Source organism: Pipistrellus hanaki (genome assembly GCF_964339955.1).
Source record: "Pipistrellus hanaki genome assembly, chromosome: 6".
Taxonomy (NCBI): Eukaryota; Metazoa; Chordata; class Mammalia; order Chiroptera; family Vespertilionidae; genus Pipistrellus; species Pipistrellus hanaki.
This window is the reverse complement of record NC_140508.1, coordinates 68,756,969-68,775,306: the sequence shown is the minus strand read 5'-3', so window position 1 is coordinate 68,775,306 and position 18,338 is coordinate 68,756,969. Positions and strand designations below refer to the sequence as shown.

General features: G+C 41.5%; 1 protein-coding gene across 2 annotated transcripts in view; it reads right to left on the bottom strand.

Moving 5' to 3' along the window:
• Positions 1–18,338, bottom strand: part of ASXL3 (ASXL transcriptional regulator 3) — a 172,488-nt gene that overhangs the window by 40,348 nt on the left and 113,802 nt on the right. For both annotated transcript variants that reach the window (XM_084888700.1, XM_084888701.1), the window contains one exon: positions 13,764–13,927. In XM_084888700.1, the coding sequence (XP_084744826.1) occupies positions 13,764–13,927 (164 nt within the window). The remainder of the gene's footprint in view (positions 1–13,763; positions 13,928–18,338) is intronic.

Genomic DNA, 18,338 nt, shown 5'->3' with positions numbered 1-18,338 from the left:
TATTGAAAAAAATGATCTACTATGAACATATGGCTCATATCAAAACATCCATGCATTACTAACATGTCACTTTTGTGAAAAAAGATGGTTTATTTAATAAATGCTCCAGTAAGCCAGCAGAAAAAAAAATTATTTTTACAGACTATTTACTATAAATAAATTATTTATTAGCATATATAAAATTTCATTAAAATTCTAAAGGTAGCAGAGCTCCACTTTCAGAAGGGTGATGTGAGGAAATCAGTGAAGCAACCATAATAGTGAAAATTATTTTTTTTAAAAAACGCCATTTAAAGTTTTTGGAATACAGCCAATGAGAAAACAGTTGTTCAAAAAACCCACGAAATCTCTGTAACCACAACAAGAGTTTGTGCAACTTCAGCCCAAATCCACTCCCTTCCCTCTCCCTCACCCCCATCCCCCACCCCCTAACTCCCATTTCCTCCGAGGTGGTTGTGCCCCAAAAGAAGGGGCTCCCACTCCCTCAGCCCCCCCTAAGGAAGGCAGTGCCTCATGGGAGAGGCGGGCCAGCGCAGTTCTCATCCCCTCCAGCCCTGAAGAGCAGAGGCTAAATCCTGCAAACACAGCCAGGAGGCCGGGCGCCTTCTCTCTACCCAGCGAGCTCCCGGTCTCCCCAGGGTGGTGGCTCTGGCCCGGAGTGGCAGGCCAAGGGTCCTAGGACCTGGCTGCTCTTGCTCCAGCTCACTCACAGGGAGAGGGTTCCATCCGGGCAGAGGCAACACAAGAAGGCCAGACAAGGCTGCCACCTGCACCCGGTGCTCTGCTTCTAAAGTCGGAGTACTGCTCCTGTCGCCAGCTCTGGGTCGTGGCTCTAGGTCTGTCTCAGGCCCAAAGGGAGCCCGGAGAATAGAGAGCTATGATGGCCTCCCTGAAGTAACTACTTTTTGAAACAGAGCGTAGAAAAATTCAAGCCAAAGGGTGTTCTTCAGAGGAATGGGGCTTCTGCTGGAGAGCGATCAAGAGGAGGCTGGGAGCTGGGAGCAGCCGGCAGACCGGCAGGCCACCTCCTTCACCAGCGAGAAGGGGAAACTGAGTCCCACCGCGGACACATTTATGCCCCGGGGCGTGGTTGAAACATAAAGCCAACAGGCAGCCTTGGATGGAGCCAAAGGCTGGGTGTGATCCAAATGAGATTGTCAAATCCTGGAATGCGGTCACTCTAACGGCCCATTAGTCTTAGGTCACTGATTAGCCGGGAAACGAAACCCTTAGAAGTAGGCTTACAGTGTTCATGAATGGCAAATGTACTTTGAAAACCTAGTGCCCACTGACACTACTACCCCATTGCCCAGGCAAATACCAACAAAACTACACTAAATAATGATAAATTACAATGAAAAGTGCTCTCCTTTAAGCAAGAATACTTTACACCCTAACTCCACGTCACATCACACAGTTTAACAGAGAGATGAGGAAAAGGAACAGAGAGACCTCCAGCAGACTGTGACCACGGCCATGCCTCTGCCCTAAAAATGCAGCATGGGCTGCCTCTGTGTTAGGGAAACTCCTGGGCCTTGTGTACGTTTTTCAGGCTCACCTAAGGGATCAGGGATTTTGTTTGCTCCATAGATGCTCTCTGCCCAAGTAAGGTTTGTTTACATGTGAGGAGAAGGAATGGATTCTCTAACAAAGACCGACTTCACCACATATTTAAGGATCCATAGGTGAGGTTAGGCCTTCCTTTAGCTAACCATTCAGCCAGCCTTTGGACACAGAAAACAGCGGCCCGATAGCCAGTAAAGACAGGAGCATTTTCTGCAGTGTGCCCTCAGCTTACAGACTAAATCCTAAACAGCATTTTCCCCCCCTCCCGCCCCCCCCACAGCAGGAGCCTGGAGGCTCACCCAGCCTCTGGCCCCGCCCACTCCGAGCTGGTTTTGTCAAGAGGGGGGAGGGGCAAACCCACAGTCCTTTCAGTCAGGCACCTACTTTCATTTCAGTAATCTCTTAGCTCAATCTGGTCCCCACCTCCCCCATTTTCTCCTGCAGACATTCCTCACAGGAATTGGCTTCTTCCCCTGGGTTCCAGGACTAATAAAGAAACAGAGTAATGAGAAAAAGCCAGTGTCATTTTCACGAGAATTTAGAAACCAGAAAGGGAATTGACTATGCATAGTTAAGCACCACCTTAGTCAAACATTCAGACATTACTGCAGCGTTCACGGCAAGCTTACAGCTGACTCTTTATTCCTTGACAATGGTCTTTAATAAATGGTACAAAGGGAACCCAAGGATTTTCTCAGGCAACTATTTTTGAAGAGTCTGTCATACCTACGAGGAGTCCTGAAGGTGATTTAATAAGGAAATCCGTTTTCTTCTTTCTTATGTTTGAGCCTGACTTAGGGGTGAGTCACTGCATGACACCTGTTCCTAAAGGCCGCTGGTGACCTTGGCCTTAGAACTGTAGAGAGCGGCTACAGCGTTTGGACAGGTTCAAGCCTCAGACTGACTTGTGGCCAACTCACATATAAACCAAAAGGCTATGGTTGTAAGCTTGACCTTATAGTCCAATCCCGAAGTCCTAGGTAGCTAAGGGAGGTGGGCTGCGGGGATTGCAGCAAGTGCTGCCTAAACGAAACTTGATAGAGTTCAGAGAATGGCAACAACAGGAAAGAAGATTTGAAATTCATAAGAACATTGTAAGCATCTTGCCCTTGCTTTGCTTTGTGTGATCTGACTATAAATAAAGCTTCAGTTTACAGGCTGTATCACTGTTTCCTCACCCAGGCCCAGTGATTCACCTGGCCCCAACTGTATTCTCTTGTCTTTTTTCTTTAACTCTTGACCACCCTTCCTCAGGTTCATCACTGGCCTTTGCTGGACGTGGTTCAAGAATGTCCTTTATTTCAGTGACACTCACTTACATTTAATCTGCCCCATGCATGACTCCCTTCCTCCTATTCTAGTCATTTGTCATTTATCTGATAAAATAAGGTTAAAGTTCCTTATTCTCCATGCTCACATAAACTGACAGTTGAGTGCTACATTTACATATATTAAGTTACATTATATAAGACAACGAAGGTAATTATCCTATATAATAAAAGGCTAATATGCAAATCAACCAAACAGCAGATCCAGCGGTTGCTGTAATGTGTACTGACCACCAGGGGGCAGACGCTTAATGCAGGGCTCACAGCTGGCATAGGAGCCTCTCCTGCCTCCGCAGCAGCAGCCCTAAGCCATCAGTTGGACATCCCCCCCCAGGGCTCTTGGACTGAGAGAGGGTGCAGGTCGGGCTGAGGGAGTCTCTCCCACCCACACCCCCATGCACAAAGGTTGTGCACCAGGCCTCTAGTGTAAATATGAAATGCCAATATTATTACATATGAACAATCTGATATGGGAGGGGTGGCAGTTGGTCAAATACTCCCTCCTAGGAGCCCGATATAAAAGAGAAAGAAGTGGTGCAGTGCACAGCGGGGTGCTCCCCCAGCTTAAGTGAGCACGTGCTCCTCCTTGTACAGGGCTGGAATGAGCTCTGTTCCTCTGATTGCCTATTACACGCAATGACTTGTTCATCTGTAATCCAATCTAGTTGATTCATCATTTGACATTTATTGAAGTAGATACCGACAAATGGGATTTGAGGTTCACTCTCCAGTTAGTTAAGAAATGAATACTATTCAAATGAAGTCACTTCCCTTCATAAGCATAAAGCCCAAATGCCAAGAATGGAGACCTCCAGGCGGGGTCTAAAAGGACATCTCTGGCCCCGAATGACTGCCCATCGCCATCGATCCCAGGAAGCGGCTTGGGCTGGAGGGAATGTGGGCTTTCCTAAGTACTTTCAGCTATGCTTTCAGATGCAGGGAAAAGCCCAAGTGTCAGTGCCATTAAAATAATTACATCTCAAACACATACTTACTTTCACCTAAAGGCTTACGATCCTAGTATTTTTTTTTCATATCCTTAACACCTCTGAATTTTTATAATCTGTTAGGCAAATTGACATTTCATTATATACGCTATTTGTAGAATAAAATAACTGTATAATTTTTAAATCAATATATACGGTACATAGAGCAATTTCTAAGAGGAGTCTGAGTTATTGCAAATATCTGAGCTATTCCCATCGAGGAAAAAGACGGAAAGTCATTTCCCATTTGCATTTATAAAGGCTGCGTGACTTCTTTAAATATACACACTGATGCCAACAGATATCAATAAATCACACACACCCCGCCGTGTGCTGTGAAATGTCTGACACACACATTCATTTTCCTAGTCCCAAATTCTCTGCAAAGGGGACTGAATAAATGTTCCATTTCAGCTTAATGACATTCACCGTTCAAATTATGTGCATTATTGCCAGTGAGTGCAGAAACCTGAAGAGCACAGAGGGAGATAGGGTTTTAAAGCCCCTAACACAGTCCATACTGGTCCCTTAACAGACCACAGCCACACAGATATAAATGCAGAACAAAAGTGGGAGATCAGTAAGAATGCACTGAAATGCTGCAATTGCCATTCGGACAAAAAAAAAATAATAATAATAGGCATCATTTACTTAGAAGCAATAAGTAAATGGGGATGGTCTCGTACATATTTGGAGAAACAGCCCTGATGGCCCTGATACAAGCAAATGGAGGCAGAAATGAGCCTCACTTAGAAACAATCCCGATGACAGAAATGACAACAACCTATTCATCAGTAATGCTCCATTTGAAAGTGTAATAAAAACCTAAATATGACTCCACTTTACTTGAAATGTATTCCACCAGCTGTCATAGATTTTTAAAAGGTCACACGATTGTTCTGTGTAGACACAGTGGATAAAGTACACATCCTTAGTTTGAGCAGGCAGGGTCTGCTCCATATAATCCAGGGGATTCTATAAATACTCCAAGCAGATCTTGTAGAGAGCAGAGCACAAAGGCCTGTGTGGCTACAAACCCAAGCATTGAGTTTATTAAACCAGCATTCCTGCATGGGGCTGAATGAAGAGCTAGCTACAACTCTACCTGCCCTGTGTCTTTGGTTTTGATTCTGAACCTAAGGGCTGCAGCCAAGGAGAGGGCTTCTGATCCACATGTCGACCTGAGCTGACCATATCTTGAGACTCTAGAGTACTATTCAACTACTACATGCACTTCTTCCTTTAAACACACATCTGCCTCTCCTCCTTATCCAACCTTCACCCCCAAATCAACCATGTCTTCAAGCTTTTCACAAGTCCTCTGCATTCTCTCAGCTCCTTCCCCATGAGCCTCTGTAACCTTCAACCCTGCAAGACCCAACTTCTGGCAGAGCTATTACCAAGCCGAATGCACGAACATTTAGCATTGCTGCGGTGAAAAACACAGCAGCAGGCCAACTGTGCCCACTGCCCCTGACCTCAACTGAGATCTCAATGCTGTTCGGAAACAATTTTTCCCAGGATGAATCACAGGACCATCCATGGAACTGTTTTCCAAGGCCTTTCACCCCCTGAACCTCAGATTTCTAATGTCTGATCACACACTCACCCCTCCCCTGCCGAAGCCCCCTCACTTCCCACCGCACTCCACACGGTTAGTTATTTCTTCACGCATCCCTTGCTGCTTCTCTTCTCTCTGACCACGTGAATCAGCCCTTTTCTCATTTGAACCAGCTTCTTCTCCAATCCTCATTCCTTCCCGTCTAGTCTAAAACTTTGGTCGAGAGATTAGATCCTCTCTCTTTAATTTCTCCCAGCAATTGCCTCAACTTTGAGGACAAAAGCATGCATCAGTCTACCCTCGCTTTAAAAAGCACCCATCTTTTGCTGTCCTCAATGCACAATAAACACTGCCTAAAAATACGTACTCAGTCCCTGCTTCTCCAGATGCAGGCACCACGTCTTGATTTTATTTCTGAAATGTCTGCACTGGACTGAACTTGTTCTCCCAAAATGGCATGTTTAAACCATCACCCTGGACATGTTTGGAGACAGGGCCTTTAAAGAGGTGATTCAGAATAACGAGGTCTCACAGGTGAGGCCCGAATCCAATGTGACTGGTGTCTATGAAAGAGGAAGGGGCTTCTGGGATAGGGTTGCACAAGGAAAAAGCCTCGTGAGGACCCGATGACGAGAGAGAGAGACCTCAGGAGAGTCCAGCTGCCAGCACCTTGATTGGGGACTTGCAGCCTCCAGAAAGGTGAGAAAATAAATGTCTGGTTTGGGGCCACCCACTCTGCATTTTGTTACAGCACCCCCAGTGAACTAATGCAATGCCTCAGTAGGCCTTCCCTTCTCATTCTATAATGGCTTTGGTTGAAGTTCTTACGTATACAGGACATACTAAACTAGCCTAATATGTGATTTCCCAGCCTGTACCCATTCATTCATTCATTCTGAAAGAATTTACTGAGCACCTACTACATGCCAGGCACCGTGAACAGAAGAGACAGAGTTACTGTCCAGGGGCTTCTAGTCTCATGAGGAAAGCACAGGGAAGGGCATACACAGAAAAATAAGTCAGAAAACAACTGAAGATGGAATGCTCCATGGGAGGGGAGGTGAGGAGAGACCTTGGGAGGAGATGTCATGGAGACTAATTTAGGGGCTGAGAATGAGCTGGCCTTGTCAGAGGATACCGGAAAAGATACTGGAAGAGCTGATAGCAAGCATGGAGGCTCGGAGAGAATTAGGATTGAGGGACAGGAAGGCAGATAGTGTGTTGGGGAGAGCACAGGAGACTTGGTTGGAAAGTTGTAAGGAGGACATTCTGAGAAAAGGGAAGTGTGTGGAAGGCCGCCTGTCCTGTTTGTTGGAATTCCGACTTAGGGGAGTTTTGAAGGTGCGCCCCCCCCATCTCCCTCCCCCCCCCCCACCGCCCCTAATTATTCCTTGACCTTTCCAAAGAAGTCTGTGCATATGCAGTTTACTGTGCAGGAAGCCAATTCCAGCATGTCATAATTGCAAGAGTTGTGCCCTCTTGCAATCCGGGACTCCTCAGGGGATGTTGGCCTGCCAGTTCCAGCCTGACCCCCAAAGGGGCTGGCCTGTCTCGCCCAGTCCCTATTGGGGCCTATGGGGGCTTGGAGGGACCGCGGGAGGGCTCCAGGGCATGTCTGGCCCATCTTGATTCGTGCACCTGGCCAGTGTCAGTTTGATCCCCGTAGGCCAGGCCAACAAATCCATGCACCAGGCCTCTAGTATGCATATAATCCCTTCCTGTCCTCCCCGCTCCCTCCTTCCCTCTGAGATTCATCAGTCTGTTCCATGTTTCCATGCCCGTGCATTGAGAGTCTGCCCCTGGTGGTCAGTGTGCATCATAGCTACTGGTCGAACTGTCGGATGGCCGTTTGGTCACTTAGGCTTTTATATACACTGAGTGGCCAGATTAATATGATTGGTGAACACATAATAATCTGGCCATTCAGTGTATATCCTATATAATAAAATGCTAATATGAAAATTGTCCCCTTGACCAGGAGTTCGACCATCAGGCAGCCGGACCAACCACTCAAGTCTCCTCCCCCTGGCCAGGCTGACCAGATCCCACCCATGCACAAAACCCATGCACAAATTCATGCACCGGGCCTCTAATACACACACACACACACACACACACACTGAGTAGCCAGATTATTATGCATTTGGAGATCATAATAATCTGCCCACTTGGTGTATATAGATATTCTATCCAGATGTCCTAGCTCTGTCTTAGAAAAAAAAAAAAAAATCCAGATATTTCATTGCTCTGTCCTAGATCTGGGAGCAGCAATACCCCTAACAGTGAAGAGCACATGTTTTGGGAAGTCTTGATTTTTAAATACCATCATCTACTAAAGGCAACATGGCCCCTCAGACAAGTTATATAATCTAGGGCTGGGGCACATAAAATGCAGAGGAGACTGGAACTGTCTGATGAGCTTCAAAGTGATAAAGTGCTCAAAGAACCATGTCCGAAGACATAGGAGCCCCTTGAACAGGCTCCCAGTGACCAAGTGCGGGACAGTCAAGAAAATAACCTACTGAGAAAACAGGAAACAGTGAAACTGTATAGACATAAATAAACAGACACATGGAGAGTCTAAAGAAAAGCAGTATATCCACACAGTTTAAAAGAACTTCCTTATAAAATATGATTTAGTTACCACAGGGAAGCCGTAACTTTACACTGCAGGAGCGTGGTAGATACACTTTAATCAAATGATCAAGTGAACATCATCAGTATTGAGGCAAATCAAAATTGTGTGCCACATAATAGCTACAAGGAGAACACAGCATCATTTATCATGCTCCTCCCCAAAATACTTCATGTGAAGCTAATCACAGGGAAACATCACACACACTTCCAAAGTGTCAAAATCATGAAAGTCTAGGCATGACTGAAGAAGTGTTCCAGAATGAAAGCGATAAGGAGACATGACAACTGAATGCAATGACAGATTCTGAACTGGATCTTGTTGCTCAAAAGTGACATTAGGGGACAACTGGCTAAACTTAAACAGAGTCAAAGAATCCCATGGTAATAACGATCACTGTTAAATTTCTGATCATGATTGCTCAGATTGTGCATATGTAAGAATATCCTTGTTTGTGGAAAATACCACCTTTGAGTCAATATATTGGGAGGAGGGACAGGATGGGTCAACAGGCTGGACATTTATTCTCTATGTACCTTTAAATTTTCTAAAAGTTTATAATTATTTCAAAAATTACAAAAACAAAACCCAGGAGGCATAGGTCTTCCTGGTGCAGTAGTCCATGCATGAGCTAGCCCGCCAGAGCCAAGCAGAGTGCAGACGGCTGAAGGATGGATCTAGAGCAGGGGTCCTCAAACTTTTTAAAGTGGGGGCCAGATCACGGTCCCTCAGAGAGCTGAGGGCCGGACTATATGAACTACTAATTCCTACTGTAACACCTTGGCTGCGCTCACTGCCCAAAAAACCTGGCGGGCAGGATCAGACTCCCCTGGGGGCTGCATGTGGCCCGCGGGCCGTAGTTTGAAGACCCCTGATCTAGAGGAACAAAGGAAAGGCATTATCTTATCCCTCAATGACCTCCGAAGGTCCATTTGCCCCTGTGGCCTGTATGTGACCTCCACACTGACGATTTCTCATGGATTTGTATCTCGTGGCTCCTTCCCACACTCTTTCTTACATTCTCTCATAAATACATGTATTCTTCTGGGATAACTATGCCTCTCAGCCTCCTCAAATCCCACAGCTGACACTGGTATCTACGCAGATTTTATCACTAACTGAATTTTAGTCAGTCCCCAAACCTGAACATATAACCATTCCTGGACATTTCATATCACAGAATCATTTCAACCCAACATGTTAAAACTCAACTCAACACCTATTCCCGTCCCTACAGCAGGCACTGTTAACTGACTAGCAAGCTTCGCCCCATCCCACCCCCATTACATATCCTTCTAATAGAACCTCCTGGAAGCCAGGTTTATGAAGTATAGCTGACCTCTTCCACAGTGCACCATTTTACCTCTAAGGTGCAAGAGCGGGCCTGGTTGTTTTAAACTGCTGTGCACGGTCTATTGCCTTGGCTAATAGCATCATTGTTTTAGAAGTGACCATGTAGCCTAAGCACTACCTTCAGTGTGAATCCTAGGTCCTCTTTGACATACTGAAATAGAAGTATTCTCTTCATGAATAGAAACTAAGAGGCAAGTACCCTTTTTATCGTTTGATTCAGGTTTAGAATAGTGCCAACAACAAGAGTCAATTCTAAAATTAACTCACTATAAATAATTAAATGGGTCCTTAATAAACACTGGAACCAGGACCAGCAACCAGAAGCCCCTCGAACTTCTCTCTTTTGATTATTTGAACCAATAAGCCCCCCACCCCTTTATATTTCAGTCGGTTGGAATTCAATTTTCTCTTCCTTGCAGCACAATGCCTGGAGAGTAAAATTAAATATGGCGATGTTATGAAATTGGGAGGAAATAAAAAATGCAAACGAAGATAAAAATACCTTCTTAAAAAGAAAGGAAAGCACAAATATAGGAAAACAAAATACCAGACAGGCTTGCTTAAAGACAGCGGGCACTGACAGGAGAAAGGGGAAAGCTGGCTTGTATTTTGAAGATGCCATAACGCGATGAACCCGGCTTCAAGTGGCCCAGAGGCGGCCAGGGAGGACTAGGGGGGAAATCGGGTAGAGACCTGGGAATATCTGAGGGAGAAAACAAGAAAGCTAGGAATCTCAAATTTTGTAAAAATATGTGAAGACAGCTTTCATCCACGTGAAATCCTCAGGTATTTCACCTAATTGGAGTGCCTCTGACTGGCTCAAATAAATCTATGCAATCAGATTCCCATCCCCCTGCCTTTCCTATGGGTTGGATTCTGTCCCAGAAAGTAGTGCTGCCCATTCCCGTTTGGGTATCTGCTAGCTACACTGAAACATCAGCAGTTTGGTAGCAGGGGAGAGGGCTGTGCTCATCTTGAGACAGAGACAGAATAGCTCTAAAGTCCTTGGTACCAAAGGCTGGTAGGATCACAGAGCCATTCCTCCTCCCAAGTCACCCCAGATAAAAATCTCCACTGCCTTGTAGACCTTTCACAGCCCCACCCCCTAAGCAATCTCCCATTTCTTCCTACTCATCAGGGTTGAAAATATGCCTGGAATTCAGTTCTTTCTTTTCACTTCCAAGGCCAAAAGCCCAAGGTCAGACCCTTATCTCTGCTTTCTACTACTATAATGGTCTCTTAACTAGCAGCCCTGGGTCTTAACTTTCTGCCTGTCCCATCCATCATTCACAGGATGACTGGCTCTTAAGAGAAAATAAAGACTGTATTTTACTCATCCTTTAGGATTTTCTTCCCCTCCTTTCTGCCCAGGCACTAAACTATTTGTATAAATTATTCCATGCATGCCATTTCTCTGCAAAATCTCTGATGGTATCCATTCCTTTCAGAAAGAGGTCAAAGAGCATAGTCTGCAACCAGGTCATCAAGATGGTCAATTACATGGCCCTTCAGCACAGCATCCTACCTCTTTCCCCTGCATCCGGTCACAATGAGCTGCTGAGTCTCCTGGTACTCACAGCAGCGTGTCTTTCTAAGTGGCACGCTCTTCCTCTGAAAGAGTCACTGTCCCTTGATTCTGCTTATGAAACACTGATGGAAAATTCAAGGTCCCATTATCCTTTCCACCATGAAATCGTCTTCAGTACCACTTTCAGACTGAAGTTCTTTATCCTCTGGACACTCAGAGGATGCTCTTTATTCTTCCATTTTGGCATTTATATTACTTTCCCCAGTCTTATGCTAAATTTGGTGTCCATCCACCCAGTTTTTAACACCTAATTCCTAGTAATGAACAAAGGGTGTATTGTATAGCATTTTAACATGAGGTTATCTTTCTTTTCTGTTATTTCTCTAGAACCGTGGTCGGCAAACTGAGGCTAGAGAGCCACATGCGGATCTTTGGCCCCTTGAGTGTGGCTCTTCCACAAAAACACCACGGCCTGGGTGAGTCTATTTTGAAGACGTGGCGTTAGAAGAAGTCTAAGTTTAAAAAATTTGGCTCTCAAAAGAAATTTCAATTGTTGTACTGTTGATATTTGGCTCCGTTGACTAATGAGTTTGCCGACCACTGCTCTAGAAGATTCATTCTTATTTCCTCTGTATTTCACAAAGTATAAGAAGCACATACTACATGCTCAGTAAGTATTTCTTGAGTAAGTAATTTCCTGATGAACTAACTGCTATTTGTGGACAGGTATTGGTGCCTTGCTCATCTGTATTTCTCACAATGAAAAAGCTGAGTAACGGATACTGCCTAGGCTGGCCTCCTGGCTTACTGAGCTATTTGTCTAAACCGAGGACAACTTGTCATTTCTCTACTCTAAAAAGATGTCTTGACTATCCTTTATATGCCAAATCTTATTCTCGGAGCTGGAGACAGAATTGCCAACAAGATAAACGACACAGATGTTGAAATGGAGGAAACAGTGTGTAACTAAAAAATCAGTCCTCACCACCACAAAAAAAGTAATATTTTTTTCTTAATTCCTGCACTCAATTCTCAATCACACAAGCTTGCAATCTAAGAGTCATCAGTAGCTTCTCCCTATAGCTTACTGCAACTGCTACTTGACAAAATGTAAAATTGCTACCACTGGAGGATGATGAAGATAATGATGACATTATCCTCCTCCTCGATTTCAATGTTATTTTCCAAATTCAAGCCCTCATTTTGCCTTTTTGAAACATCTAAAATTGCTTTCTAACCACTTTTCCCACCCTCATGCTTCCCATCTCTAGCATTCCTTTTCATCACTGCCACAGTAAGTTTCTTAAAGGGCAACAATATTGTACATTTTAGCTCGGCTCAAAAGCCCTCAAGGCTTTGCACTGCAAACACAGGGAGAACGCTTGCCAAGACCTTTTAGCCTTCATACGCAAGAATCTTCTGAAATCAACTTCTGCTTTGTCTCCCCAGATTCATTTGTACAGTTCTACCTAAAATCCAGACTCCCACAAAATTAGCTCTTGATTATGTATCTGAACCTTTCACCTTCCATCATTTATTTTCAAATTCTGCCTATATTTCTCGGCCTAATCTTAAATTTGTCTCCAATTCTTCCCTTCTGCATATGAAAGCTCAATATACTTTCTGCCTTCCCCTAAAACTTATCTGTTTCTCGATCATGTTTTGATTATTTAGAAATATAGCTGATGCATCCAACTCGAGTGTATGTAATCATTGATTTCATAAATATTAAACAATTTTTATAGAATGAAGGCAAACTTCCAAACACAAATCTTCCAAAAATGAAAGTAATATTTTTCCAGATATGAACAATAATCTCTACCAAAAAGAGATCTATAAGAAACCTAGGTGGCTCAACAAATTTTAAGTATGTATGAAAGGAGATAAGTTAGCAGAAACAGAATCAAATAAAAAGGTAAAAAAAATTACTCATAGTAATGTAAAAATACAGAATCAATCTTGCCCATTTCAATCTATGCATGTACCTATCATTTTGAGATACGAATTCATTTTGAGATATAAATTCATAAATATGCACACACTATATCCATCAACTGGAAACAATATACAGTGTCAAAATTTATTGAAATAAGAGCCACAAGGAAATGTTTCCTATTTATCATTTAATAATTTTTGTGATATTTAATAAAAGTTTATGTGATGGATTTGTTTGCCTTTTCTAAGGAAACAGCTTTAGAAGATGACTGATGCCTGCTATTGTGGGTCTATCTTTGTATTGCCTTATTTTAGAGGACTTTTAAAAATACTAAAATACACTTAAAGCATTTCCAGTTGTACTAAAAGAAAGATAAAAGGTGATTATTTATAGGCAATCGTATTCATGATGATAGACTCTCAGAAGGCAACGGCAAACATAAATTTTAAATGCTTTTTGGAAAGGGTTGAGAATGAAAACATTTACATAATTTGTTAGAAGCCCTGGCTTTTTATTGCTACACTTCACTATTCCCGCCGGGCAAGGCAGCAGCTACTTCAAAGATATATTTGATGATGGAATGTTTGATTTCTTTGTTTCCCCTTCCCATGGCGGGTAGGTCTTCTGTTCTCACTCTATTGCAATGTGCTGTATCTTACAATTGGAATTGGCTCACTCCTGATAATAAAAAATGGTTTTGTTTTGGCAGATGAAACAAATACACCAATGCTAGCAATAGCATGTAAAATGCATAAATAGACTGTAATATTACAAAACAGTCCGTCCACTTCTCAGTCACCTCTGAGAATAGACTTGCCACTTTATAAACACAACTAATGACTAGTATCAAATGTCTAAACTTCCACTTACCTGCCTATCCACTTCTGGGAGCAAAAGCAGGAGGTATTGTTGAAAATGCTGAGGTAAGGAAGCAAACGTATGTTTATTGATTAATGCCCTCAAGTTAGTGTTGACAAGAATAGATCCTGGGGTTTCTATGTCAATGTCCTCAGCTTTGGTCCATTTCAAGTGTCCTGTGATAAAGAGCAAGAGGCATGAATTTACTACGGACTGGAAACACCATGCACGTGTACACACAAATATATGCATATATTGAGCACATATTTAATTCTACCCCTTTTAAGAATGGTATTTCAGAAGGAAATCTCAAAGCTTTGTGTTCCTATTTGCCTCAGTTGCTTTTAAATTTCATCATGCATACTTCACTCAATGTGTCCATATTTTTGTCTCAAAGGAACCCAATTCTAGATAAAGAAGTACTTTATCATCTTCCAATTCACCAGAATTTAAAAAAAAAAATGGGAAGAAGAAGTGGTAGCAAGTACAATATTTGTAGATTCTGTAATTCACAGAACAACTAATAATAGTGCTGGGAATTTAATAGAGACACTGGTAGCACTAGTAATTCTGTGGTCCCCATGTGTCAGGTAGAGCACCAAGCACTGGATTATTTCAGAAGACTCTTATTCAAGGTAATTTGAAAGCAATAATGTAAAAAGCAACCTTTATAAATATACTAGCTGCATGGTCTGCAACGGCAGTATGCTTTGAAGGATAGTTCTATGACACAAGGCACATTGGCATCAAACAGAAGAATGCATCAAACAGAAGAATGCATCAAACAGAAGAATGTCCACCCTTAGCTACTTGTGTTAAGAAAACCACTTTAATGTGATATTAATGGAGTGTATTTTCAATCATTTGTTGGTAAATTACAGCTTATGAGCTATATCCAGTCCAACTGTTTATATTCACTAGGTCTACCTATGCAATACAATTGAGAGTTGAATAGTTGTGACAGAAATCACAGGACCTGCAAAGCCTACTGCACTGTCTCTCTGTCCTCTGATAGAAAAATTGCTGGCCTTTGTTTTAAATAACTAGAGACAAAAGAAGGAATAAAACCCATTATGTAAAATAGGACATTATGATAAAAAAAAAATAAAACATAGACACATTTGAAATATGACTATATAAATGTCTAACAAAATTAGTTCTTTAAAAATTTAAAAAACTATTCAATGAACACAGTAGAAGACAGAATCTATATCTATATATATAAAAGCCTAAGTATCCATCCAGCTGGTAGCTATGATGCTCATTGACCACCAGGGGGCAGACGCTCAACATAGGAGCTGCCATGATGTGCACTGGCCATTTAAAAATAAACAGCACCGAGGAGCTGGCACTCACAGGCAACACTTGGCTTCCCCCAAGTGGGACAAAGGCCCCAACACCACCCCAGAGTGACACTCCACCAAATCGAAGCTAATGCTGCCAACAACACATGGGGTAAAATGCGGCCAACAGCCCAGCCCAGCCCAGAAATGGTCCCTGTGGGCGCCGGTTAACGACATGATGTAGCAATACCTAGCTTCCTCCCCCTAGTGACTAGCCTCCTGGCAGTTTCTTCAGTCCAGGATCACAACTTTGTCGCCAGGTGCTAATACTTTACACTTTAAACAAATGTCTGTGAAGTGTTTTCACGTGCCTCATCTCATTTGCTCCTCACAGAAGTCCTGGAGATAAGAGATTCGGTAGAATCCTAGTTTCTTTTCATTAGCCAGAAAATGAAGATTTAGAAAGCTTAGAAACTTGACCCGACTGAAAAGAAGACCTTGAAAATGACTTCAGGTTTTCTCATTGCACAGAATAGTCAAACACTGATGAAGTTAAACATTTCACCCTTTATTCTCCCTGCGTGATCTACAATAATAATCTGCTTCATGTTGATATTTACTGCTGTGTTGCTAACAATTACCTGAAAAAGAACTTGGGGTGCTTCACTGGGCTGGAAAAAGTTTAGCTACATCAGAAAGCAGGCCTAATTAAGCAAGTTTATCTGTATATATAAAGCTCCTTTGGCACCAATCGCACGCATGTGTTTCAATCTGTCATGGTCGATCATGAATTTGGTTGACACTTCTATTATAGAGAAAGGGTGAACAGTGATATTAAAATATTTCTTCTAATTAATTTCCTTTCGATGGGCAGGAATCAGTGCACCGGGAATCTAGTTATTAAATAAATTAAAGAATTGGTGAAAATATCTAGATTACAGCATATAAGATGATGAGAGAGAAAAAAAAAACATGATAGAGAATGAAATACAGGGAATGGAATAAGCAGTCTGAGTGCTTATGTGTAGGAGTTTCTGAGTAAAAACACACAGCAGCTGTCAGAGAAGGAATGGTTGAAGAGCTAATGGCTTTAGAATTGAAAAAAAAAAAAATGACAAGTCCTCAGATAAAGTAAGACTCTAATTCTGAAGGACAAATATCCATGTGATATGTTGAAATCACAAAACATAAAAAAGAATGTCTTGAACAGTTTTGAACAAAAATAGATTACCTCCAAAGGGATGACAATAAGAGAGAAAGCTTATCTTCAACAGATAACAGATGGCAGTGACAAATCTTCAAAGGGCTGAGAGAAAATAAGTGTCAATCTAGAATTTCATTGAAAACAGTCTCTCCAAATGGCAATGACACAAGAACATTTTCAGTATCCAAAATGGAAACTAACCCTTAGTGAATTTTGCTAAAATAACCAGTAAATATTCTTAACAAATAAAGAAATTAAATCGAAGAAAGAATGAGCGAGTAGCAAAAGCCATGTGTCAACTAAAAAACTAACACAGTGGTCAGCAAACGCATTAGACAACAGAGCCAAATATCAACAGTACAACGAATGAAATTACTTTTGAGAGCCAAATTTTTTAAACTTAAACTTCTTCTAATGCCACTTCTTCAAAATATCGACTCGCCCAGGCCGTGGTATTTTGTGGAAGAGCCACACTCAAGGGGCCAAAGAGCCGCATGTGGCTCATTAGCTGCAGTTTGCTAATGTGGACTGAAAGGTCCCAGGTTCGATTCCGGTCAAGGGCATGTACCTTGGTTGCGGGCACATCCCCAGTACGGGGTGTGCAAGAGGCAGCTGATCAATGATTCTCTCTCATCGATGTTTCTAACTCTCTATCCCTATCTCTTCCTCTCTGTAAAAAAATCAATAAAAATATAATTTAAAATATTTTTTAAAAATTACAATCCAGTTATATGATGCTTCCAAGAGATATATTTAAACTAAAAATCACATGGAATGGGTAAAAATGAGAGATAAACTAAGAAATACTAGGTAGAGATTTAAAACAACAATAATAAAAAGCAATGCTACCATATTAACATCAGACAAGACCGTCAAAGGTAAAACAAACACCTTATTGGACATAAAAAAGATAATTTCTTAAGTGTAAAAGAAATAATTCACTGGTAAATATATTGCCCTTAAGCCTGCATCTATTTAAATAGGATAGCATTCCAAATCTAAAAATTGAGATAATTGAAAAGAGAAATTGGAATGACACAATGCTAGTGGGAAGTCTTAAGATATTTGATTGGAAGTTCCAATATCAGACAAAAAACTTGTCTTAAGAATACGAAGAATATCAGCAACTCAATAATCCATCTTCTACTGATGAATTTAACCTATGGCACTGCACTGAGCCCTTCAGAGAAAGCAATGTTTTTGGCAGCACTCAAGGGGCAGTAAGAAAACTTACACAAATAAAACAAAACAAAAAAAACTGACCATTGAGTCTCAACAAATATTGGAGAATAATAAAAAACCTCATCTTTCTTTTTTAAAGAAATATAAATAGGTATCAGTAACATGAACACAGCAACTGTTCAGTCCTCACATATTCATTATATGTTTGCACATTCAAAAGCACAATTCTAAATATTTAAAAAGTTAAAGGAAAAAAATTTGCAACAAAATTGACAAAATATTTTGATTCTGAATGATAATGTTAAAATTTGTAAATTGAAGCTCAATTGGTTTTAAAGGCAAAGTGTATATATTAGAGAGTGGGGAAAATATTGAAAATTCACATATTAAAGGTACAAATCAAGAAGCTAATGCTTGAACCCAAGAATAAAAACTTGAGAGAGAAAAAAAATATATGAAAAATGTAAAAATTAAGGTAAGCATTCATGAAATAAAAAAGGACAAAATAATTTTTCTTTGATTAGACTAATAAAATAAGCATAATACCTCTAGAAAGAGATAGCATCAATGAACATGGATAGGAATGACAGGTAGGCACATAGTTTGAGATATACTATAGGTTTACAAGGCCAAAGGAGTTATATAGAGTTAAAAAATACAAATAATACTACGACTTTAGCCAATATCTTTGAAGACCAACGGTTACATGTTTATAAACTTTCAAATTTAACTTAAAAATAGAAAACCTGAATACATTTATAAAATCTTTTAAAAAATGGATAAATAGGTAACCCCCAAGCCCACATGCACACAAAGCACTTATCAGAAATAGCTCTAAAGATAAATTTGACCAGGACACTAAGAAATGTTCCCATGACTTCATATTATGCATATCCCAGTAACTAGGTAAGCCAAGAA